General features: G+C 42.0%; 2 protein-coding genes across 2 annotated transcripts; one reads left to right on the forward strand and one right to left on the reverse strand.

Annotated features, from left to right (window-relative positions):
* The first annotated feature begins 1,645 nt into the window (after positions 1-1,645).
* Positions 1,646-17,735, forward strand: mcm3 (minichromosome maintenance complex component 3). The gene is made up of 17 exons (XM_076272285.1): positions 1,646-1,811; positions 2,375-2,487; positions 2,814-3,022; positions 3,395-3,525; positions 7,840-8,078; positions 8,427-8,535; positions 9,216-9,369; positions 9,588-9,719; positions 10,831-11,039; positions 11,405-11,579; positions 12,057-12,180; positions 12,475-12,625; positions 12,887-13,027; positions 13,183-13,292; positions 13,638-13,726; positions 16,654-16,735; positions 17,012-17,735. Exons 1-17 carry the CDS (start codon positions 1,737-1,739, stop codon positions 17,208-17,210), a joined length of 2,442 nt encoding a protein of 813 aa, XP_076128400.1. The 5' UTR covers positions 1,646-1,736; the 3' UTR covers positions 17,211-17,735.
* A 3,831-nt stretch (positions 17,736-21,566) lies between these two features.
* Positions 21,567-26,622, reverse strand: pcare2 (photoreceptor cilium actin regulator 2). Its single transcript, XM_076271934.1, has 2 exons — positions 23,926-26,622; positions 21,567-22,329 (listed from the first exon to the last, which is right to left on the reverse strand). Exon 1 carries the CDS (start codon positions 26,620-26,622, stop codon positions 23,926-23,928), a length of 2,697 nt encoding a protein of 898 aa, XP_076128049.1. The 3' UTR covers positions 21,567-22,329.
* Positions 26,623-26,632: the final 10 nt, after the last annotated feature.

Raw genomic sequence — 26,632 nt, forward strand, 5'->3', positions numbered from 1 at the left:
GAGCTATGACTACTGTGAATACTGTTGACAACTCTCAAAAAGCCTGACTGCACCATAACATCTGAAGGCTTGGTAAAAATGTATTACTGGGTCAGGAGTCGAGGTGAGACTGAGGACACACACAAGTTTAATTAATGTTTTATTACTAGTGCTGTCAAATTAACTGATTAATTTTGATTAATTAATTTGAGAAAAAATAACTGATTAAAAAATAACGCAGATTAATCGATTCTGTATGACCTTTGACCCCGAGCCATTGTAGTCAGTAACCATTAGACTGTAAAATGAAGGAGAGAGAAGAAAATGTGCTGCCTAGATCATTGATTGGAACATTTACTTTTCAAAAACGGCTTGATGGTGTTGATAAAAATAAAGTGTTGATTAAAATAAAGTCCTCTGCAATGTATGTGATAAAAAAAACTTCCCGAAGCACTTTTGAATTTATTTCCTCAGCATATGAAGTCATATCATAGATTTTTATGGCCATTATTAAAATAATAATAAAAGAGTTTTTGAACTTTAATGTCACTAAAATACTTTCACAGCAAAAATCATATATGCGATTAATTTAGATTAATTAATCACAGAGTATGTAATTAATTAGAATAATTTTTTTAATCGATTGACAGCCCTACTTATTACCACATTTCATGAGCTAGTTTCTACCCTGGTGGTCTAAACATGTAATTACTTGGGCCTAGTGAAAAGGAGGAAACAGAATAAAAAAGTGAGATTATTTTGCCTACACACACACACACACACACACACACACATCATTGTTTAGGCCCAAATCTACATAATTTGTTTCACTTAATAGTCATAATATAACTTAATGTTATGAAGACCTGCTTAGCCTACATCATCTATCCCAGAATTGACTATTTTGAGATAAAAAATATTTTCCGTGATGCAGTTTTGCCTATTTAAATAGTCTATTAAAGCTGTGGTCACGCTTGTCACATGTCATGCTCCTGTGTAACTGATTGTAGGCTATTGATAAACAACATAAGTATCCATTTTTTATAGGCCAACAACCTTTATAGACTATGGGCCGTAATGTACATCCCAGTTTTTATTTTATAGGAGCTGTTTTTTAAGCAGGCCCCCAACTAGTGCATGTATGTTAGTTCTTATCTTGTGTAACTCACTGTAACATAAAACAGATTCAAGTGTTCATGTGTAGCCTGATAACCCGAGGAAACAAAAGGTTAGGCTATAGGCTAGCTAGCCTACCTGATACAGTGTATCAACATGTATAACACTCATGGGAGTCTACAGCACATCTTCAAACGATACTCACACATCTTGCACTGTTTTGTGCTTAATACGATTATACCTTGTTGGCAATACCTTTCCACAAACACTATCTCTCCTCTCAAATCAATACACTGCACTAAACATGCTTAACTGAGTAGCCTATGCACTGCCCAGCCCATTGTATATTTCGCTCTTCTTTTCACCGCATGCACCGAAAAGACTTTTCGCGGGAATTATTGAAAGGAGGTGGGATTACTTTCATTCAGTATTTTCTATTGGTTAAAACGACAGAACGCGCCGAATATGCTAATTACATTCACCATACTAACCAATAGAAAAGCATATACCAACCTCGTGGGGGCTGTGTGGCGCGAAAAGTTGCAAACCCTCAGGAAGAAGTGCCGTCGTTGTAGAGTCTGGTCGGCTGTGGATTTCTGGACCTTTTTTCTTATTAAATATCTTAATTTTTCATTCCAAAAATGGCTGCTGAAGTAGTTGACGACCAAGCGATGAGGGAAGCTCAGAGGGACTATCTAGATTTTCTTGATGATGATGTAAGTATCCTTTACTCGATATTCTATTGTCTCAACGTTGTCATTCCTGAATTAAGTTCGTTTTCAACCCTCGTGCTAAACTGAACCAAATATTTAGGTAATGCACTCCAAACAAGTTTTGTTATGTATTATTACCAGCTACGACTTTTGTATTTGTCAGATAGTGATAGAAGCGACTCACCGATATTAGCCAAGTAACACTAACGTTAGCTAACTGACCGAACAAAAAAAGGGACATGTAGTGAGACCCTTAACTTATAGTTGTTGTTCTTGTAATTGGTCACGAAACGTTAATGTTCTTTCGAAGTAATGTTAACCCCCACATGGCGTTAGTTGACCAGTTATAATGTGTTAGTTACATGGGCTAACGTTGGTGCATAATAAAGCACATTATTACGGCAGTAACACATTATACGAAGTTGCATTATGTTAACGTAACTCCACAGCAGTATTAGCAATAGCTGCTACCCTGCTTAGCACAGTTAAGTAACTCCGTGTTAAACACGGGCATTCATGTTTGCATTTGCTTTAATGTTTTAACTCGTATTTTTCAATTCTTGTAGCAAGATCAGGGCATCTACCAGAGCAAAGTGCGGGACATGATCAGTGAAAACAAATTTCGCCTTATCGTGAACATCAACGACCTCCGGCGGCGCAACGAGACTCGTGCAGCTAGGTGAGTGAGACCGTTCTCATTTAAGACTAGCACAACCACTTCTCAGCATGCTGAATTGCACCTGCACAATGATCATTTATCATTTGGGGATTTAGGTACTTAGAGGGTTAAACAGTCTACTGTCTAGATGATGCACACATTTAGTTTACATCCTTTCCTCTCACAAAACTTTTTTTAAAGTTTTAAAGTTCCAAGTAAGGTACTGCAACTGCAAGTCTGCTTTGTTTTCAGCAGCTGGATAATCAGGGAGCACTAAGCGAAAATAACATTGTGACACATTTAGTCTTGCACACAAGGCCCTTCACTGATATCCTGATCTTCTATAGGTTGATGAATAATGCCTTCGAGGAGCTCCTTGCCTTCCAGCGTGCGCTGAAGGACCTAGTGGCATCTGTGGACGCAACCTACGCCAAGCAGCATGAGGAGTTCTTTGTGGGGCTCGAGGGCAGTTTCGGCACCAAGCACGTAACCCCCCGCACCCTCACCTCCCGCCTGCTGGGTAGCATGGTGTGTGTGGAAGGCATCGTCACCAAATGTGAGTGCCCTCTCTTCCATTACAGTGTCATGCAACTCTGAAGGCGCATTGTTAGTATGTTGTTGCTACATTGTGATAGTAGTGTTATCCTAACTGACAGTGGATGGTAATTAAAATTGAGTTCATTGTCTAATCCCCCAACCAAACTTCTATATTGTTATTCAGAGGTAATTATAGAACAGACATGTAAAAGAACGTTGAGTCCGCATACCAGAATCTGCTCCTTAGCTTTTTTTTAATGGTATTATCACCACGTGTAACGTTTCGGGCCCTAGCCCTTCATCAGACATGAGTTAATTATAGAACAGAAAATGAATGAAAACTGTGTAGGCTTTATGTGATCCAAATACTGTCTCCTTGCCATCCCTAAAGGTTCGCTGGTGCGTCCCAAGGTGGTCCGCAGCGTACACTACTGCCCAGCTACTAAGAAGACTATGGAGCGCAAATACACGGACATGACTTCACTGGACGCTTTCCCCTCCAGTGCTATCTACCCTACTAAGGTACACATTGTAGTAGAGCCTCAGTAAAAATCAAAGATTCTAGAGCGCTACGCGCAAGATGGATTACTGGCTGGAAAATACGTTGGATATGTTGAAGTACGTTCTATGACTCTATAGGCGCCATTTTAATAAGCCTAGGTGTCGTCACAGACGCTGGCTACCGTGGGAATCCTATGGCGCTGATCCTAAAATGTTATCAATATTTGTTCTTTAAAGCTGTATGTTGAAATTACGAGAAACCCAATAGACCAACCCATGTCTAGACCAGTTAAATATATTGTATAAAGACAATGTCGAATTATTTCCGAGGGTAAATTAGGCTTGAGCACTGACATCTGTCCATCATCCACCAAAACTAAGTTCAATAGGCCTATGTTTGGGATATAGCGTTGTTAATGTAGGCCTAATTTCGTTACTTTGTTGGGAAACGAAGTAGTCTAAGGTACATTTAAATTTCATTACAGTTACTGAATAACTGTAACGTCCATTCCTGCATTAGGCCTAGGCCTACTAATATAGCCTATTAACTTATTGTCTCCATGATTGCTTATTTAAAATATGGATTAGCCTTGACAGCCTAGGCTACATTATTTCATAGAGATGTGCGTAGTGTAGGCTACAGCACGCATTCTCTCCCTGCGCCTCTCTCCATCAAACGGGTTCAGCCTGCATCTCCCCTAAGCAAATCAAAACGGTGGCTTGTGCAATAACTGTTCATGCAGACTTCAACTGACGCGGTAGCCTACACAACTTTGCAAAGTCAACTTGAATGTTAGCCTAGAAATCTAGACGCGCCCCTAGCGGCAGCAAATTACATTTACATTTACAGTTAATAAAAGCTTAAGTAGCCAACTAGCTCCGCTGGTGGGAAACGCATGGGACTCATAGCGCTGCCGCTGTCCTATTGCGTGCAGAGGGAATTTGAAAGACAACTGATTATCCCGCCCCTCGGACTGAGCACTGCGAACGGTGAGTGCCCAGACCCTACATTTTAATGTGGGTCTGGCTCGTCAGGCTACTTGAATGTATCAATTTTGAACAAAGTTATTATACCCTATTCATCACAACGTTGTCTGTCGCGTTGTCAATCGCAAACGCAAATTTATTCAAACGGCTAAGGAATTAACTGTAGCTTAATTTGTGGAGATCGAAGAAAAAGCATCTGTTTGACATAGGCCTACACGTAGCCACGGACAGACCTAGGCCCGTCTACTTGTCAGTCTTGCCCGTCCGATTAGAAGGCTTTCCTTCGTTTACGCTCATCATCTTAAAAAGACGCGCATGCAAGTCAACACTGGGCGGAAACCTCAAGAATCAATCAAATCGCGATCAGCCACCCCGTTTAATTGACAGGTGTGATGGAATGCATTCATATTCCACTTCTTATGTCATAAACGTTGAATGCCTATGGAAAGGTTTTGTGGTAGGATTGTCCAATGGTCAGTGTTGCTTCAATTTGTGTTTTGATTTATGCAACGCACCGATGCTGGGTTCATCAGTTTTACGCAAGTTTAAAACGTTTAGCCAACTGCCTAATTTGTCATTTTCGTTCTATAAGTTCCATTTTTCATGTCATGAATGTAACATGCCTATGATAAGGCTTTGCAGTTGTACAAGATGGTCAATCTATTGTCTCAATTGTGATTCATGTGACGCGCACACCGATGCTGGGTTCATGCACTTGATCAGCCTAGAACAGGAACATTTTGGAGAGGGAATGAGAGAATGAACGCACGCAAGAAACACTTTTTAATTAAACATATAGGCCTAATTTACAAAGACAACGTAAAACACTGAAAGTTAATATTTACACCACGGGCCTCACGTCGCTCTCAAGCTCAGTCGCGTGCTCCCCTCTTTTGAGCTTGCGAGAGGCTTAAGATGCACAATTGCGCAGCCTATAATAAAAAGTAAATAATGCTTAATTAAATAAAGGCATGCTTACGCAGCCTATGAGTAAAGAAAAGAGCCCTGCCATAATTTGAGGATTTACAGTAGGCCTAGCAGATCAGATATTTTATAACTCAAGCAAATTGTTTTCAATTAACATATAGGCCTAATTACACAAATTAAGTTCAACGGTTAGATTCATCTGGACGTGTTTTAAGTTGGCTGCAGCCTGTAAATAAGCTAATGATTTTTGAAAGCGAACTTCTGTGGTCATATGCATTTTACATAGGCAAGTAGGGCTGCACGATATTAAGAAAACATGCGATATGCGATAACATTATTGAGTACTGCGATAACGATATAACTTGCGATATTTAAATATTTAATGTTTTTCTCCATTCTACTTGCTGCTAACATAGACTGAAGGGTGGGGGGGGGGGGGGGGGGGGGGGGGGGGTAAATGTATAATTACAGAAATAAATGTATAATTTTCTACATAAACAATATAAAATATACTGCTCAAAAATTAAGGGGACACTTCAATCATACACTGGATTGGTGCTGACACTGTTTGATTCTGAGCAGAAGAAAAACTTTTAAGGCGAGTGTTTTATTTTGCAAGAACTGTCAGACATTCTGTGAATGTAGTTTGAGAATGGAGAGAAGGGTGGAAGGTTTCAAAAAATTGGTTTGAACAATTGTGGAAAACTGTAAGTGTTTGAGCAGTATATTATGTAGCCTAGGTGGACAGCTAAGATACCCACTGACTAGGCTATCGAAGTTGTGTGGAAGATGTGCTCCAAGAAAATCCTCGTAAAAGACGGATAGACAGCCAATCTGAATACTTGCGCACCAACCAGCGGAATATTCCACATTGCCAGCCTTCGCTGGGCCTAGCAAAAAAGCTACTGTACTTAAGCTATATCGCGGCGGTCACTCATCTAAAATCTTAAGTATCCCAGTCTGTAACCTCATACGCTGCGCATCCCACGTTATTAGGCTACCGGCATGCCGACTACGAGGGCAGCGGAAAGTGAAAGTAAGTGGCTGCGATCACACAGTCCAGGCTAACAAAGTAGGCTAAACAACTTTTACAAATAACGAATCCTGATTACCTCTCTGCTGCTGTCTGGGGCTTTTGCTAAATGGAAATTATGAAATACAAGCCTTACAGTGAAAGACAGATAGGCTATCTTCTGATCCTATAACAACAACGAAAGAAATTGTTTATTTGAACACGGTGGAGAAGGACGCATTTGGCGCTGTGTTTGTAAGTCGGCCTTCATAAAACCAAAATATTTCCCTATAACAGACGTGTTTTTCCTTTTAGTCACCAATTCCTCTTCACCTAAGTGTAGCCTACCTCGCTTGACTCACTATCTTCAGCCATCACGACTTAGCTCCTGCCTCAACACCTAAAACACCACACACCTAAACTGGTGGGGGACAGGCTTCTAGGGCTGCATGACAGCATCGGTTTGGTAAAATATGTTGACATTCAGAATGTGAATACACCATAGACTGTATGGAATGCGTGCGGCACAGAAAATGTATCAAAATGTATCGAAAATTAAGTAATCTTTGCGGTATGTCCATCGCAAGCGTTGATATCGCGATAACGATAAATTTTAGATATATCGTGCAGCCCTATAGACAAGCAGGACAATTTGGGAGTTTTTGACTGCACGAGAAAAAAAAAACAGCTGGCAACGTTAAAAACAGGTGGGCTCATAGAATTGGAACTGTATATGAAATTTTGCTTATTAAAATGGCGCCCTGTCAGGCTCAGAGCATACGTCATGCCTATGATGTAACTGATCTATCTTGCTCCGCTCTAGAATCTTTGGTAAAAATATGCAATGCAGCAAAAGACTGTCTGTTATGTAAGCAGTACAGCGTTGTGGTCTAAAACGTGTAGGCCCTGACACAAGTATTCGAGACATTGGCTTGCCTGAGATGTAGCTGTTATGTCAATATGTAAATACACATCTAAGTACAGATATGTTTGGATGTTAACCTTTTTGCCAGCTTTCTCAAACTAGCTCAGGTCTAAGCACATTACAGGCTCTCTTGAGGAACCTAATGTTTAAGTTCATGTCCCGATTTGATGAGTCACAAAACTGTATTATAATGATGCTCACAAGCCCCAGGTGCAGCTCGGTCAGATATCAATCATATTTGTGGAAACTTTGGTATGGGTGCCTGTTAATACTCTCATGAATCAGAGTATGTTTGTATGTGCTTATGTATCTATTCCTTTTTTTTGTTGTTGTATGTCTTGCTGTTGGGTCTAGAGCCTGTAATAAAGTTTAGATATTTTTCTTTTCATATGGATTGACTATCTAACTGTCTTCAGTTAGTACCTGGGCCCCCGATAGCTCAGACACAGCCCTAACCCTGTCCCCTCCCTGTACCCGCCCCCAGGACGAGGAGAACAATCCCCTGGAGACGGAGTTTGGTCTGTCCATCTATAAGGACCACCAGACGGTGACGGTGCAGGAGATGCCAGAGAAGGCTCCGGCCGGCCAGCTGCCCCGCTCCGTGGACATCATCCTGGACAACGACCTGGTGGACATGATCAAGCCCGGGGACCGAGTGCAGATCATTGGAACCTACCGCTGCCTCCCCGGCAAGAAGGGTGGCTATACCTCTGGAACCTTCAGGTAAGGGAAATGGTTCCTCTCTGACTTCATCTTTTAAAAAGTGTTAAGTATCCTCTGGATAGAGGATTTTAGGCTGACTCAAGAAAGACTTTATAATGCCTACACACCAAAATACATTTTGGTGAAGTGTGTTTGATCTTGTGGTGTTTGACCCAGTAAAAGGGGCATGTATCTATCCCAAGGTTTTACAAGAGCTTTTCGTCTCCTTCAGAGACTAAAGAGAAAATTAAACAGCAAAGAAAGCCGAGTAATGCTGGCATATAGACAGAGCAGTTTTTGCAGGATCAAGGAACAAATTTGGGCTAAGTGTGTGTCTTAACATGAAAATGTTTCCCCTTCTTGAATCAGGACCATCATGATTGCATGCCAGGTTAAACAGATGAGCAAAGAAGCTGCTCCGTACTTCTCTGCCGATGATGTGTCGAAGATCAAGTCCTTCAGCAAGTCGCGCTCTAAGGTGAGGAGCACCAGCATTTACGGTCACCCAGATCAACACGAGCCTGTGCATTTACACAGTGAAACCTCAATCTCTTTGAAGTATTTCCTACCAATTACTGTGTAATATTAGCCTAGAAATCTAGACGCGCCCCCCAGGGCTAGTCTAGGAACTCTCCGTTGGCTTGTGAGCTCCAGAAATCGAAACTTAATCAGGCCAATGAAATCGTGTATAGAGTCGTTAGGTGGGCTTAACATAATGATTGATGGCAGAGTTGCAACGGTTTGGCTTGAATTCCCTGCTACTTGAAAACAAATAAGACGGATGTTGCTGCTGGCGAACAGTGTGACATGAGTTAAGCTTTTATTAAGTTGGCAAACGTTTGAACTAGCCAACAAACTCCGCTGGTGGGAAACGCATGGGACTCATAGCGCTGCCGCTGTCCTATTGCGTGCAGAGGGAATTTGAAAGACAACTTTCAAATTATCCCGCCCCTCGGACTGAGCACTGCAAATGGTGCTGGTAATGTGGGTCTGGCTCGTCAGGCTAGTGTAAAATCAAATCCCTCTACTAAGTTACTTTTCAAATAACTATAGTGTTCAATCAGTTTTTTCTCTCTTTTTTCCCCTTCTCCTCCTGTCCTATCCTCTGTTCTCTCCTCTCCTCCCTTTTCTCTCGTCCCTTCACACTCTTTTCTGTAGGATGTGTTCGACCAGCTGGCTCGTTCCTTGGCGCCCAGTATCCATGGCCATGAGTACATTAAGAAAGCCATCTTGTGCATGCTCCTGGGTGGGGTGGAGAAGGTTCTGGAAAATGGCTCGCGTCTTCGTGGAGACATCAATGTCCTGCTCATCGGTATGTCCCGCAAGATGAATAATTTTCACTTCTTCGTTACCTTTTAATTACAGTGGATTTTACTCACTGATGACTCGATTTGCAGAACAAAAATTAACAATTGTCACGGTTGAGGCCAGATTTCAGTTATCTCCTCATGGTTTTTCCCGACTTTGTTATTGTTTGTGGTGACCTTTCTAATCCTTGTCCTTCTTTCTCTTCGCTTCTCTGGTTTCCAGGTGACCCATCGGTGGCCAAGTCCCAGCTGTTGCGGTACGTTCTGCACACGGCACCGCGGGCGATCCCCACCACTGGCCGAGGTTCATCCGGCGTGGGTCTCACTGCAGCCGTCACCACCGACCAGGAAACAGGTACTCCCTCCCCCCCCCCCAGATCAGTGGCTTAATAGACCTCTGAAGTTCGCTTACAAAAAGAACCAAAACGGCCATCCTTGCCCATATAAGGAGATCTGGTTGTTAATTGAAGCTAACTACCTATGGCAAGTTGCATTGCAAGTTAGCTCTGGGGTAGCAAAAATCTAAGTGTGCCGCCTTCACATACTGGAGATCACAGAATCCACTCGAAGGCTGAGGACAAAAGTGTGTTCAGGAAAACGTCTGCATTTCAGACTTTTTCATCGCCGCGAGAGTTTAACAGGTGCGATAATTCAAAATCCCCATGTTATTTTCCCATAGGAAAAATCGCCAAATACCGGATGTCAAAGATGGCAGCTTTTTTGTAGGCAAACTTCAGAAGTCTATTGTCAGATACAGTATTTTTGACAGATGTGTGCAGTTCATTCCAAAGTACCGTAGCAGTGGACTGAGATCACAGACTCAGTGCTCTCCACAAGCATCAGGTCATTGGCCTCATCAACAGAGATTGTTTTGCATCAAAGAACCATTTGTCAAACTAGCAGCTGTCTGTACAGATGTCATGTGTAGATTTACTTAAACTGTTTCTAGACTCTGCAACTCAATCATTAAGTGTACGGGTGTATTTAGTTATAATACCTGTCCTGCAGCGTGTGTGTGTGTGTGTGTGTTTGTGTGTGTGTGTGTGTGTGTGTGTGTGTGTGTGTGTGTGTGTGAGTGTGAGAAAAAGTGAGAAGAGGTGAGAAGAGAAGAGTCCCATGGTAGTATCACTGCTCCTGACGATGTGTGAATGTGAATAGACAAACTGACTGCTCTTTTAATAATGCCCCTGTCAGTGAGACATATTTTGACATCTGTTGCCCTGCCTTGAAAACCAAAAGACAACAATTTTATCAGCAAAATTCTATAGCTGATGTTTTAAGTAAGGCCTCACCTTTTTAAAAGGTTTTAGAATTTCTTACTAGCATAGATTTTTAAAAAATGTTTTTAAGCTTCTATAACACACAATGCTCTGGCCATTAAATAGCCTTAGTTGCTGAAATGGCCTTAAATGAAACAAACTGACAAACTGACCGCTCTTTTCCCCTTCTCCTCTTCCCTCGTCCAGGCGAGCGTCGCCTAGAGGCCGGCGCCATGGTGCTGGCGGACAGGGGAGTGGTCTGCATCGACGAGTTTGACAAGATGTCTGACATGGACCGCACGGCCATCCACGAGGTCATGGAGCAGGGCCGCGTCACCATCGCCAAGGCGGGCATCCACGCCAGGCTCAATGCCCGCTGCAGCGTGCTGGCAGCTGCCAATCCCGTCTACGGCAGGGTAAGCTCAACACGACACCACCGGCGCCTCAACTAGATTGGTCATCTCAAACCCATAAAAGACCCCTATTTGGTAGCAAAGGTCAGTGTGTGTTTGTTCTGTATTGAGAACAACACACACACAGACATGAACAAGCCCTTTAAAACCAAGTTGTCACCATCACTAAGCCTTTTGCCAGTACATATGTAAGATCACTAACCACAGCCAAGAGTGAGACTTGCATTATATTTATATAGAGTCTTTTATTTGTGGTCTTGCACAGTACTTATGATCAACTACTGTTGTTTTTGTGCTCCATAAAAGGGCTTTATAAAAGTAAAGTGCTTTGCAAATGACCTCTGACCTCTGTTTGTGCCTTGCTGCAGTATGATCAGTATAAGACTCCCATGGAGAACATCGGGCTGCAGGACTCGCTGCTGTCGCGTTTTGACCTGCTCTTCATCATGCTGGACCAGATGGACGCGGAGCAGGACCGCGTGATCTCTGACCACGTGCTGCGCATGCACCGCTACCGGGACCCACGCGAACAGGACGGAGACGGTACGTCTGTGTGTGTGTGTGTGTGTGTGTGTGTGTGTGTGTGTGTGTGTCTGTGTGTGTGTTAGTGTGTGTGTCTGCGTGTGTCTGTGTGTGTGTGTGTGTCTGTGTGTGTGTCTGTATATGTGTCTGTGTGTGTGTTAGTGTGTGTGTCTGCTTGTGTCTGTGTGTGTGTGTGTGTGTGTGAGTGTGTGTGTGTGTGTGTGTGCGTTAAAATAAGTATTTCTTAATAGCATTTCTGTTTGTTTACAAGGACATTTGTACATTTCTGTGATTGGTTCTCAGTGGTTTATCCCAAGGTTTTCTCAGGGTGTTCATACCATGGTTTTCTGTCTGTGTGTATTAATGTGTGTGTGTGTGTGTGTATTAATGTGTGTGTGTGTGTGTGTGTGTGTGTGTGTGTGTGTGTGAGCAATAAGGTAAAATACTGTATATCTGTACTTTGTGACACTTTGCTGTGTGTGTGTGTGTGTGTTGCAGTGCTGTCCCTAGGTGGCGCCGTGGACGTGCTCGCCACTGAGGATCCAGACACCACTCAGGAGGAGCAGGAAGAGATGCAGGTCTATGAGAAGCACAACAACCTGCTGCACGGCAAGAGACGCAGGTAATGTTACCCATACATCAAAAGACTTTGGAAAGATTCTTGAAAGATTGGAGTCTTTTAACTAATGCCCCCCCATTCAAATTTTACTCAAAAGATTACAATCTTTCAAGAATCTTTCCCAAATCTTGTCAAAGTCTTCTGGTGTAAGGATGCTTTAGGCCGCATGCCACAGGAACTAATTTCTAATTCCTTTAAAACTCGTTCCATTCGTAGTATTGTCTTGTGATCCACAGTTGCGTTATAACCACAATGACTACAAACTCACTGTTCTCCTCTGTGTTTGTCCTGATCCAGAGATAGGATTGTGAGCAAGGAGTTTATGAGGAAGTACATTCATGTTGCCAAGGCGATCACTCCTGTGCTGACCGGCGAAGCAGCCAGTCACATCGCAGAGGAGTATGCTAGGCTCCGCAGCCAGGAACAGCTGGGCTCCGACATCGCCAGGGTAAGCAGATTCACTCTGGATGCACACACACACACACACACACACACACACACACACATACACACACACACACACACAGAGCCTTGTATGTCCATAGGACACCCTGGAATAAATCCATGAAGAAAGAAATCCCTTTAAGATGCTCTTTGGGCTTAAAACTAGAACATTTTGTGTGTTGGTAAATAGAAGCTTATGGTTATACTAACCTGCACATGAACGTATAGACTGAGTGTGACGGTCTCCTCTTGTCTCCTCTCTTAGACGTCCCCAGTGACCGCGCGATCCCTGGAGACGCTGATCCGCCTGTCCACGGCTCACGCCAAGGCCCGCATGAGCAAAGCCGTGGAGCTGGAGGACGCAGAGGTGGCCGTGGAGCTTGTGCAGTTCGCCTACTTCAAGAAGGTGAGTGGCCTTCCCGTTGGCCTCTCTGCCGGTCTCCAGAAGAGCTTGAGGCTTGTTTGTGAATCTTTTTGTTCTCCTTTTGCGTTTGTTGAGTTTGTCGGTGTGTGAAAGTTGGATTGACCCAATTGCTGTCCTGCCATGTGCCCTGTCGTCAGGTCCTGGAGAAGGAGAAGAAGCGTTCGAGGTCAGAGGGACGCGACACGGAGTCTGAGGATGAGGAGGAAGAGGAAGACGTGGAGGACACACCACGGCCACCACGCAAGAGGTAAGATGTGTCATCCATTTTGTGTGTGTGTGTGTGTGTGTACTGTTTCATATTAGCAATTATAGGAAGCATGTTTATTTGGAAGAGACGATGCTTCCTATACCCTTGAATCTGTAAACTCATGATAGATTGCTGAACTGCTTTAATCTACTGGATTATTCAGAATAATTGATTTCTTAACTTCTAATGTAACTTGACTTGTAAAGTGGAATCAAATAAAGTATATAAAATGTGTGTTTAATTCCTACACATGCAGTGTGTGTATGGTCACCCATGCTACTTCCTTGTGTGATTGTGTGCACTCATGTTTTTTTTTCCTTTTCTCGTCCCTTCATCGGCCACCAGAGGTCGCCGTTCAGCTGAGCGCAGGCCCTCGCAGAGCAGTGAGGCCTATGACCCCTACGACTTCACCACAGAGAAACAAGTTCCAGAAAGTAAGTTCTTCTTCAGACTGCAGCTGATGTTCCTCAGTTTCTTTACATGCCACCCCTTTGGACCACAGTCTGTTCTTGTGTTTGTGTAGTATCATGGATGACATCTTAAAATTAGCAGACCAAAAATCTATTAAATATAGTACTGATATAATAGTAGGGGTGTAAAGATTAACCGATACGTATCGGTATCCGTTTTTAACGTGTAAGATACGGCTACATCGATATGTGAAGCCCCGTATCGGAAAAAAACTGAAATGAACCGGTCGTTATATCGATTTACTTGTTATGAATCGGTTAACAACCTTTTCTGCTCGCTCAGACTGTCAATTACGTTCCAAGCAGCGCGTTCATCCCACTTCCGGTTTTAAAACTATACGTGGTACGGAATTGACCGATCCCAAGCCCCGCCCCCTTTTACTATGTCACAATGAGGACTTCGGAGGACCTCGGTCAACCTCGGTCAATTTTGAATTTTCTAGTGTCCGTTCTGTATGACAATACGCCAGTTATGCGAATGCTATAATGCTTCTTTTGCGAGTAACTAAATAACTAAAGAGCTCAAAAAGGTTCAAAGATAAGCCTGGGATACTTGTAGAAGTGACATCCGATATCCTGACCGTGTGAAACGTTAACACACATAGGCCTAACTTTGCATAACTTTGGATAGGCTGCTACTTTTCAGTAAAGAAATCTGACTGTGTACGAAAATGTTCCCTTTATTTGTGTTCATAACTACACACAAAAACATAACTAAATCTGGTTTCCACTGATGAAACAACATAAGCCTACGCAAAAAAATATACCTAGCCTACCTTGCAGGAACTGAACTCGCACATACGATTGGAAGACGCGCAAAAGGCTACACCTTCAATCACGTATCGCCTTACACACATCAAGAACATACTTTCAGCTTTGCTACATTGCCATGTTTAACTTGGGATAGAAGACTGTTGACAGAAATAGGCTAATGATCATTTTTTCAACAAACGCAATAATCGTCGCCTACTGCGATGCATTATTGATTGCTGAACGAGAGATAGACAATGTCTTCTAAAGATCGAATCATGTGCTGATTCAAACTATGCCTTGCTATAGGCTATGCAGTCTCGAAATCGGCAATATTAGACCTAGCCTACTACATTGCCCACGTTTAAATTAATTATAGCATAATGATGAAGTCTAGTGCAAGACAAACCACGCCTGCAAACTGCAGATAGCCTATAGGTAGGACATAGATGTCATGCGTGGTATGGGTTTGAACTCGGAGTGGGTTCTTTTCAATACACTTGTATCATGTTTATTTGAACTCTTCCTTCTAAAGCAGCCATTCAAAATAATAAGTAGACTCTCGGCCTACCGAAGAGAAGCTATCTCTCCACCTCCCCAACATGAGCTGCTTAACAGGCTATCACTCTCCCAAGTTGCGTGAACTTGGATCTGCAGCACTTGGTCCCGTCTTACTAATCCTCGAAATATGGTTAGATTTTGTTATGGACACGTCAACACCATATGTTCGCACAGACCTGTTTATTCAATTAGAGTCACATCTGCAGCAAATAAGGTAAACTACCTGCTCGGGATAACGTGCTAATTGTTTATCCAGTTAACATGCATCCCATTAAGATCCACGACACCAGATTTTTTTGTCCTCAATTTGTGGTGTTCCACCTCGTTGATGACAGCGGACATTGTGAATGTGTCCTTCTGCATACTGAAGGCCTTTCCGACTTCTGTTTTTTGAATATATCAATATTACTTGACGCCCAGAAATCCAGCATACACTGTTGCACTAGGCTAAATGGGGGTGCTGCGTCCCCATGTTGAACACGCGTTCTCGCACACTTTCCTGCAAACTTGTCCGACTTAGCAACAGTAACTATGGGACTGACAATGGGAGGAGGGGCTTGGGATCGGTCAATTGTGGGTACTGCAGTTCGTTTTTGGTTACATTCACTGCCCAAAGTTGTCAAATGACCTCATTACCCATACATCTACTGCAACTTAAACATGTAGCAACTTAAGCATGTGACAACTCGGTCGGCTTGGTCGGCTTTTGTTTTTCGAAATCCAGCGGGCAATTAAACACTTATAGCATTCCTAAACAGCAAAGATAGTCTGTAGAGTAGCCTTACCTTTGATGAAGGGATTTCCGTAATGTTAAATAATAATTTGGCCCTTGCTGCTAAAACGATGCACAAATTATTAGCCAATGATTTTGTTCATATTCACTCAGACTTGTGGCATTATAGGTTTCTGCCTTAGGTCTACTGTTGAAACAAAATAAGCCCAGAGAGTTCATTGATTTGTAGGCCTATTTTATTCTTGTAGGGTAGGCTATATGAGAAAAGGCCAAGAGTTTCTTAAGCACTTTTATTTTGGTATTGTCTTACCTCAGCAAGGCTACAGCTCCATGAAAACAATCAGATATAACTCTATAAAATCTGTAAAGTCTATAAAAATGTATTTTTATGTTGTATTTGGCTGCTGTGTTTGACTGAAATGTAGACTATTATTTTTTCATTTCAATACAGTATATAAAACAAACCTCAGTTTAGATAATCATATTCACACATTTTTTTTGCCTAATTGACAACCATGACTATGATAATTGATAATATAAAATTAATGTGCACCATGAGCAAATGATAAAAAATCTTTCAGAATGCTTTCCATTCTTGAACTGCATCGAATCGCATTGCATCGAATCGTACTGAATCGTTTTTTATAAACATGTATCTTTTGTATCGAATCGTGCCCATGTATCTAGATGCGAATCGTATCGCCTTTTACATGAGAGATTCACACCCCTATATAATAGTATAAGTAATATTATATTATTGCATTATATGATAATATATTAAATTATATTCAATTATTAATTGCTTTTTTTCCTGAAAAATATAACTTTCTTATTTCCTGTCTTGCAGTTCACTCCCCTGCTCCCAGACCAGCTGAGGAGACCACAGAGACACCACCAGAGAATGGCCACACTGAGGTCTCACCAGACAGGTAACACACTTTAGTCTAACTACAGAATTTCACTATCGTAGCAGGGAAATTTGACACTTGTGAAGTGTTCACGTCGTATTCACTTTGCTTTCGATGTTGTTTAAACAGGAGATAGTCAATTTATGCATGAGTTCATGCTGATTATTCCTTCGATGCAACATTTCAAGTCTGTTTCCTGTTAGGTGTTCATGCAGAGCAAACAAAGTGTGACTAGCAGATTAAACTTTTCTAGTGCTATTCAGATGAATACTTATGTGACCACCTGTGTGCCCCCAGGCTGAAGGCGTTCAAGGCAGCGCTGTTGGACGTGTTCCGTGATTCCCACGCACAGTCCGTGGGCATGAACGCCCTGCTGCAGGGCATTGGCAAGAGCACTGCTGCGCCCTTTACCCCTGACGAGGTGCGTGCCAGCCTCTCGCGTATGCAGGACGACAACCAGGTCATGGTGACTGATGACATCATCTTCCTCATTTAACGCGGAGGAGAAGAGGAGGAGGAGAAGGGAGGCGAGGAGCATCGTGGAGAGATAAGATCTTAGCTGTGCAGGCCCCATGTGGCCTAGTCTGAGTTTTACACAGTCGTACCTACACAGATTGAAAAGCTACCCTATTTTACCTTTCAGATTTACTTTTTAAAGTTCATCTGTGTTTTATGGTCGAAGACGATTCGTGTCGTTCCTATGTGATTTGATGTTTTCTATCTGATCTTAAACAGGGTCTGAATTGAGTTCAGATTAGACATCATGATTTCATTCAGTATGTTTCCAGAGTGCAGCCAGGGAGACCTGGTAACCAACTCATGTTCTGATTAGAAAATTGCTTAAGAGGAACAGCAGGGCTGCATCATGTAGGATTCTAGTCTGTTTTTACATGGTTTTTTTTCAAGGAGGGGTGCTTGTCTTGTACATATTTTATTTTTTATTTGATTCTTATATAGTCCTTTTATTGAAGAAGAAATGTGGCTGTGTTACTTAAAGGACAAATAAATAATATGTTATCTATTCCAGGGTAAAGTGTCTAATTTTCTTAATGTGGAATGCGGCTATATTTCCTGTTTGTGGTATGTGACCACACCTTTGTATATTATCTGATAATAGGTAAATGTCTCATTACATAAACATGGTTGATAATGATTTAATGACAGTATGGTTTAACATTGTGTGTGCCTGCACGTACCCACCTAATAGTAGAAACACATAGTACAAATTTGACCTAAATTCTTAGAGACTTGCTCGCTCTAGAGTGAAATACAATAGTATTCATCCTCCACATACAATACAGGCCAAAAGTTTGGCCACACCTTCTCATTCAATGCGTTTCCTTTATTTTCATGACTTAACATTGTAGATTCATCAAAACTATTAATGAACACATGTGGAATTATGTACTTAACAAAAAAGTGTAAAATAACTGAAAACATGTCTTATTCTAGTTTTATATAATTTAACACCATATTCAGCAAGCCATAACTTGACAAATATTAATCTGTGGGCCAAATAACATTGCATTCATTCATAATTTTGATGCCTTCAGTGAGAATATACTATGTAAAGAGTCATGAAAATAAAGAAAACGCATTGAAATGAGAAGGTGTGTCCAAACTTTTGCCCTGTACTGTGCACAAAATGTTTCATCCATACGTCACATGCTCCTCTGTTGTGAAATGTCCCTCCTCCCCTTTCTCCTTTTTCTACTCTACACACACTCACAATTTCCCGTAGGGTATATCTCGCAATCTCCGCTATAGGCATGTCCAGGACCAAGGCCAGCTACCAAAATAAACATACCCCCATCAGCTTCTAGGTCGAGTTACTCTGTTGTGATAACCGTCGAAGTGCCAACCGAGTGGTTCTCACGCAGTGTGCCAAGGCTCGACACGTGAGGAAAAGTGAGATGCGCCGTGGAATGTTGAGGAACCCAATGCGTTTTTATACAGACTCATGAGACGGGCTGTAGGGCTGTTGTTACGACCCTGGTGGGTCTCTTTTGGCCCCACCCACTTCTGTGCCTGTGCTCTGTCTCCCTCACTCTGTGGCAGGTAACTAGGTGTGCCCAGGTGTGTGAGATCACTCTTGATTGGCGTGGGGATAAGAAGCCTGCTCTCCCCATGCTGAGGGCTCTCTTCTCCTCTTCCGACGTTGGCTTTTGTTTTCCGTTTTGCTGTACATACCCCTAGACACTGACTGGCACTACATTCTTATTTTACACTTCATTATACTGACTTTCTTAATCTTCGTTACAATAATCTTTAATATTTTAAATTTACTTACTGTGTGTGGCCTCCCCTCTATGTTTCATGCTTCAGCCGGTATGTAACACTGTTTTTAAATACATCAGTGGCGCCGCTTCTTAATTAAAAAGCTCATTCAACATCATGTGAGCATATGCCTATCGCTGTGGTCTCAGCTCATGAACATTCTACCACTGTTATGGCTTATAATAATGTGGGTGATATAATTTATAATCAGTAATAAGTTGGTAGACCTTTGGTGTGCCTTTGAGAACCTCTTAGTTAAAGTCTAACTAACCCTCCAAGTTCAAACATTTGACTTATCTGCAAATCAATCAATAAATAGAAAAAAATTATGTAAAGGTATACCATTTAAGTATACCTTAGTGTTGCTGTCCCAAAATATAATTTATGACACTTTAAGAAGTTTGAGTATAAATCAACTAGAAATGCAATTCCAAGGAATTACCAGTGCACAAAAAGTTGTGATGTAAAATATCATGTATAGTTAAAGCAGATAATACAGAGATGGTTACTACGGTGATGCTAGGATAGACATGGTGGTTGCATAGCTTAATAAAAGTTGATAGTTTAAAAGTAGACTGTTAAAAAGCTGAATGTAGATAGTTTAAAAGTTGTTGATAGACAGTAGATAGTTTAAAAGTTGTTGATAGACAGCTAGTTTAATAGATAGTTTAATGATAGTTTAAAAGTAGACCGTTTAAAAGTTTAAGGTAAATAGTTTAAAAGTTGTTGACAGACTGGAAGTTTAATGAATGTTGATATTCAAATAGTTTAATGACTGTATAGGTAGATATTTGACGAAAGTTGGAATGGCTCTAATGTTTGCTAGCAGTTATGCCAAGATTTTTAACTATGCTAACCATGCTACTTAGCTAATGTTTTATAGCAGTGCTAGCAATGCTAACATGCTAACCATGTTACTTAGCTAACTTAGCTAACATTTTCTAGCAGTTTAATGAATGTTGATATTCAAATAGTTTAATGGCTGTGTATAGGTAGATATTTGACGATAACTGAAAGTTGGAATGGCTCTGATGTTTGCTAGCAGTTATGCTAAGATTTTTAACTATGCTAACCATGTTACCTAGCTAATGTTTTATAGCAGTGCTAGCAATGCTAACATGCTAACCATGTAACTTAGCTAACGTTTTCTAGCAGTTTTGATAAACATGCTAACTATGCTAGCAATGTTAACATGTTAACTATGTTAACCATGTGACTTAGCTAATGTTTTATAGCAGTGCTAGCAATGCTAACATGCTAACCATGCTACTTAGCTAACTTAGCTAACATTTTCTAGCAGTTTAATGAATGTTGATATTCAAATAGTTTAATGGCTGTATATAGGTAGAATAGAGGTACACCCTCTATTTCATTTGTAGGTGACTATATCTAATTTAATTGTTGTTATGAACTGGATATGTGATGATTCTGTGAATACTGGATATGGGGCCCCCGTTGTACAATGCCCACATACCATAAATAGTGCAATCATACAATCAATGAGAGCATGTGGTTATAAATTCTTTGATGCAACAGTTGCTTTTCTGGACCAGTGAGTGACATTTGGGTAATTCTTTGCGGCACACCAGATGATCTCTCACGGCACACTAGTGTGCCCCGGCACAGTGGTTGAAAACCACTGGTTTAAAGGGTTAAATTGTTTAATAGTGAAATATTGTAGTGAGGACTTTTATTTTTAATTCGTTTTTGGCAGAGGAAGCAGTTGAACCAGGTGGCTTGAACACCTGCCATAGGATTCTAATTGATTAACGGCCGTATTATGAGGTCACAATCGGCAATGTTAAGTCTATGGGGATTTTTAAAAAGTTTTTCTTTAATAGTTTAAAAAGTATACAAGTTTCAAAGTTGAAAAGACATAGCAGCTTGGTCCGTTTGAATACCTACGTTACAAAGTTTGAATGAAGTTTCTAAGTTAAACTGTTCAAGAGAAATTGCGTACGGAAAAAGTGGAATAATAATAATAAGTTGTTGTTGCCTAGGAAGAACAGTACAGTGCATTTTCATGCAATAATAATTTTCATGCACTGTAATTAATAGTTTAACTAATGGGCAATTCCATGGAAAATTACGTTTATTGTAACATCCGTAACGCCAATAAAATGTGATGGTATGGTATGATGTGAATGATTACATGAAATTTGAGCATTTGCTATTTTTGGCTGAAGAATGTACATGAGAAAAAATGCACAAAAAATGAATTATCATTCACATCATACAAATGCCAAGGCATTTCACTGGCGTTATGGATGTGACAAAAAGTCAATTTTCCGTGGAATTGCCCTAATAATTTAATTTAAGTCATTATGGCTATTGCATACCATTGCAGAGAGCTTTTCTTCTTAGTGTTAGGGGAGATGGGTGGTTGATACTTTCAGTCCTAAAGATTGTTTTCATTAAATTAAAGCCATACCAAAATACAAACAAATATGGAGCATATAAATATCATTATTGCACGTCAAATATTTACGCAAAATATGTGTGATTGGAGAGCATTGACATTTGTAACTTTGTACCATCACTGGTAAACCTGACAAAATAAAGTCAAGGAAACCTGTTCTGATTAGGATAAATTATTATTGAGAACGTGTATAAAACAAACTCAAAGCAAACACCAACATGAAGACTAGAAATGAAAAATGGTCATGACATGCAAAAACCAAATGGTACAAATACAAGCAAAATTAATTATGAAATTCTCAGAATGATACACTGTTTTGTTGAACTCTTATAGATTATATTTTTCATTATTATTTTTTTCTTCTTTTCTCAGACAGAATGAACATAATGGTGTTCGCTTGAATACTAGACAGTTGTTAAATCTCTTGTGGAGACTAGTTGTTCTCTTCACACTTGATAAATATGTTTCACATGAAATGTTTACACTATTAAGTTGTATTATTGATAAACATATTTGGCATTTTTTGTCTGGGTTTTACAACTACAATGAGTTATAAAACATTAAAAAAAATATTGGATACAAACATCCCAAATAAGACACAAAAGTCAACGTCTAACAACAGCAAACAAAGACACAATTCTGAGTAAACATTTCTAAATAAAGATGGTGATATATGGGGAAATATTACACAACACACTGGCATACACAGTGTCAGATCCTATGAAGTTGTTAGAGAAGAGCAAGAGTCTTAATCCGAAAACCCCTTAATCCATAATGTGCACTAGCTCCACCTCTTCATCATCTACAGTGCTTCGTAAACCTTGGTTACCATTGCTCCAGGTACACTTAGGGAACCACCATGCAAAAATCTCATTGGACATCTCCCAGCACTGCTCCTGTCAATCAGTTAGCTTCCAACCTATGAGAGAGCAGAGGAGGTGGGATATAAGTGCAAAGGGAGAGTAATTGGGTCAGCAAAGCAAGGGCTGTAACTGGGCAACAGTGGGGATTAAGATTACCAATTGGCCCTCTCGGGATAGATCTTTCTAAGTAGATCTAACACTAACCAGTTGGTGTCAATTCAAGGCTCTGGACTTCAACAGAGGATAAGGCCCATGTTGTGGTGAAATCATCATGCTCACCCAAAGCCTAGGCACAAACAGGAATGCATGCAGCTAATTTATGATATTGACTTCCTGTTCTATGAGCAAGGCGTCACTAACACACATACAAAACAATGGCATGGCATTAATGGACATTGTGTCATTGCTGAACTTTTGAGAATGAGTTCAGCAGTTGTGCTCTGCTGTAGAATTTATTTGTTAATACATTTACCAAATGTCCCTTTGAGTTTTTTTAAATACATCTCTCTTTCTCTCTCCCTCTCTCTCTCTCTCATACACACACACACACACACACACACACAAACACAGACACACTTGGCCCAAAGTTGATGGTACCAGTGACAATTTCAAGGTTTTGGATTGTAAATAAACCTGTTTACTAGAATCCCAGGGGAGGTATGAGAAAAAAACAAGGTAATCTCCCTGTGAGTTCCCCGTGAGATGGATCTGATGCCTGGTTCAAGAATGCAGTGAGAGAACATTGTGAGAAACAAATATCCACTCACGTGTGCAAGGCAGACTGTATAGCGTGTTAAGAGTTGGCAAGGAAATGAGGTTTGAGTTAACACCTGCCAAGGGTATACACATAGATTAAAGTACAAGCACCTGATCTGACATCCAGAACTGATGACTGTAATGACAGTTGTTTTTTTGGGTCAGACGTAGAATAAAAATGTATTTACTTAATCTATTTTATCCTGTGCAACCTCAATGTTGACATGGTCCGAATACCATGTTTAGCCCTGAGCTTTCTACTACCTGTTTAAAAGATGGTATTAATAGTGAGGGGGAGATTCCTTGCTTTTGTGATTACGAATGCGGAGGTTGAGGCATGGCGCCTTGGGAGATGCCAAAAAAACATGTTTTTTAATTTGACAACGATCACTTTGATGACAACTTATTCTCCAAACAGGTCGATCTGGTGTCTTAGACAGCTACTGTCTGCTATGGTGCATATTTGTTGCTATGGTGCATGTTGTACAAAGGTCATAGTTAAGGTCTTTGAAGGTTGATGACCTACATGTAATTTCTGAAAAAATTTTCAGTGAATGATCTGAAAGGTCGAATTGGAGAGAGCTTACAAATTATATGGCTCATCAGTGTTTTTCAACTGCTGGATCACAACTGTAAAGTGAGAATCATTCTGAAAGATTCACAGAATGTGGGGTAAAAAAATACTTAAAAGTGCTTAAGATAGGACAGTAGGCTATTTTTAGGCTAAATTTTAAAGGTAATAATGGTATTATGTTAGTATGTGTATTTACTATCCTATTTTGAGAAATTAATTTGAATTCTAGAATTCTTTTCATTAAGACTTAATACCCATGTGAAATTGTTAGTCCCAAAATGAGACCAGTGTGGAACTACTGGTGTCTGGCAGAGTCAGTTACCTATTTTTCTTTGGTGGCACTGGATTCAGCTGGGTCCTCGGAAGTTGGGGTCTGCTCAGTCTGACGGGAGCTGGGTGCCCTCTGTTCTGAGGAGCTGCGTCGGGCGAAGCCCTGCAGGCCACCGTGGTTGATGGGTAGTCTCCCACGTGAGGTCTCTCCCCAGGGTCGAGGCAGGGTGGAAGTGCAGGATGGTGTCCTGGTTGTCTGGTCTTGACAGAAGACGGAGCGAGCACTTGCAAATGCCACAGCAGTCAAGACAGGGATATTTTCATCACTGTTGCTGTTCCCCCTTGTCCACCTCGGAGTGTTTGAGGCAGGGGGTGATGGTGCCCGCCACTGACCCTCAGAGGGGCAGGATGAGGGCGCAGGGAAAGTGCGACACACCGAGGGGCAAGATGGTGGCAACCGGGTCCTTGACACAGGAGGTGTTGTTGGTGGGCAGGTGTTGAGCTGTGGGCTTAAAGTATCACCATCACCCCCATAGTCACTGCTTCCTTGTCTTGACCCAAGCCCAGCTGGAGCACCAGACGTACTCCACATGCCATCCTTGCATCTGTTAGCTGGAGAGCATGCGGCGTCACGCAAGTGGATGATCTTTCGGGCCTGGCGGTAGAGTGTCTCAGCCTCCTCATCTGGATCCTCTAGCTGATCCTCCACAGCATCTGTTTTATTGTGACAGGCTGGAGACAGGCTTAGGGAGCCTTGATGGATGCTTCCCCGATTTGGCAACACAGTCATGGACTGTACAGATGCCCTCAGTTTTTGGGACACACTGGTTTTCTGGCCCGCTGTTTGACCTAGAAGGCCTTTTGTGACCTCAAAGGAGTTGTCCATCAGTACCTCTGGGGGAGGTGGAGGAAGGCTGTCCACATCTAAATCATCATGCCTGTCAGGGTGTCTATGGTGTACCCCATTGTTTTTGTTGCTGGGACCATCAAAACTTGTCTGTGCGTTGGAGATCATTGGGAAATGGCATTTCCTGTTTATTTTCACATGGGGAGGGACAGATGGTTTGTCATTCACTCCATGACTGAAAGTTGTGATTAGTCTCTTGACTGCATTGCGACCTGGAGGTACTGGGGCCAACATAGGGAGTGCTGTGGATGGGCCACCGGCCCTGATGGGGCCTCTCTCAATACTCTGTCCTCCTGATGAGTGTCTTCTCAACTTTGCCTTTAATGAGCTCACTCCAGCAGCCCCTCGCACACCCTCCATACCTCTTCCAATCCTCTCCTGCCTCTGGATGAAACCTTTCTGATTCACATTTGGTTCAGCTAAAGAAGAGTTCTGGTATAGGTTGTCCAAAGAGCAGGAACGACGTGGGCCTCTCAACTGACCACGTCTATGTCTTGGTTTGGTATTGTCAGCTGTTTTGGGGCGTGTTGTCTGCTTTTGTTCTTTGGTGGGATTTTGTTTGGGTGCATTGAGGTTGGCCTTTTGATTGTGAGCTAGTAAAGAGGAGTTAGAGGACCTCCTATCTGTTCTTACAACTGTATCTGTATGCTCTTTCGCCGTCTCCTCATCTTCTACGTCTTCATCATCATCTTCGTCATCCTCCTCCTCCTCCTCATCTTCTTCCTCATCTTCACCATGTGGTAGAAGTATGCCGTGTGCTACAGTGGATGATGCACAGCTCTCTCTGTGCTTGCGGTGCCGTTCTGACCCCGGGAGGCTCTCATTCTCCCCACCAATACCACTGTCCTCACTGTGCAAGGCGGAATCTTCCAAACCAAGTTTGCGCACAGCAGCTGCCTCAACGCAGGTCAGTACCTGCTTCAGGCGACACTCAGCATCCCTTTTTGCCATCAACTTCTCCCCTAAAAGCCCAGAGAGTGAGGCAAAATACTCTGTGGCCTCCTCAAGGGCAGAGTCGCCCAGGCCCGTTACAGACTCCCCCACCTGACGCATCTTCTCGGTGGAGTGCTGGAGAAGCTGTTGAAGAAGGTCGGGGGGTGGCGGCCCAGGGCAGCCCTGGTCCTCCACGCTTGGCTTCACACCAGGGACCAGCGGGGTGTTCATCAGGGCCGCGGGCCAAGCCATGTGGTCTCCATGCTCCTTGAGCATTCTCTCGCCCTCCTTGGCCATCTCTTCTAAAGTTTGGTTGATCTCATCGTACCGCATTGCCACCATGGTCACCATTGACTGAAGGGAGTGTTGAGTTTGGGCTGCTTGGTCCAGGAGTCCCAGCAAGGTCTCGTATTTGGAGATATTGGGGTTTAGGTAAGCATAGGCTGCCTGGTGGGCTTTCACCATGTCTTCAGGAAGCTCGATTTTTGCCTGGATGATGGAGTTCTTTTTAATTTTATCCTTTGGCCTTACTTTCTTTCCTCCCTTGGATTTCTTTCTTCTCTCACCTTTCTCTCGTGGTGGCTTACCTTGAGGCTGTTCTTCCACTTGTGATAACTCCTCTTGGGCCACTATATTTGCATCTTTTTTCTGTATGCCATCTTCAATCACTGAAGTGGTATCAAAGACCACCTCAGCTAGAGAAGATCTTTTCTCTTGTGAGACAATAGGCTCCTCCTGCTCATCTTTTCCAGAACCACAATCAGCAGCAGATTTGTCCATTACACACTGATTACTGATCTCAGCGATAGTGGCACTTTCATTAGCTTTTTCAGGTGGTGCCGGTAGAGCCTTTTGTTTGGGGCTGAAAGCCCCAGTGAAAAGTTTACCCTTCGATGGAGAGCAACCCATTTTAGCTGAT

Source organism: Alosa pseudoharengus, unplaced genomic scaffold, assembly GCF_046254945.1.
Source record: "Alosa pseudoharengus isolate Yale_2024_CS ecotype anadromous, Long Island Sound unplaced genomic scaffold, YU_APseudo_1.1 YU_APseudo_1.1_scf_7, whole genome shotgun sequence".
Classification (NCBI taxonomy): Eukaryota; Metazoa; Chordata; class Actinopteri; order Clupeiformes; family Clupeidae; genus Alosa; species Alosa pseudoharengus.

What these genes read in the sequence shown, in the direction of transcription:
- mcm3 (XM_076272285.1), top strand. Translation starts at nt 1,737, where the DNA reads ATGGCTGCTGAAGTAGTTGACGACCAAGCGATGAGGGAAGCTCAGAGG. An exon ending in GGAAGGCATCGTCACCAAAT is followed by an intron (nt 3,023 to 3,394) that starts GTGAGTGCCCTC and finishes CCATCCCTAAAG; the next exon opens with GTTCGCTGGTGCGTCCCAAG. An exon ending in TATACCTCTGGAACCTTCAG is followed by an intron (nt 8,079 to 8,426) that starts GTAAGGGAAATG and finishes TTCTTGAATCAG; the next exon opens with GACCATCATGATTGCATGCC.
- pcare2 (XM_076271934.1), bottom strand. Translation starts at nt 26,622, where the DNA reads ATGGGTTGCTCTCCATCGAAGGGTAAACTTTTCACTGGGGCTTTCAGC.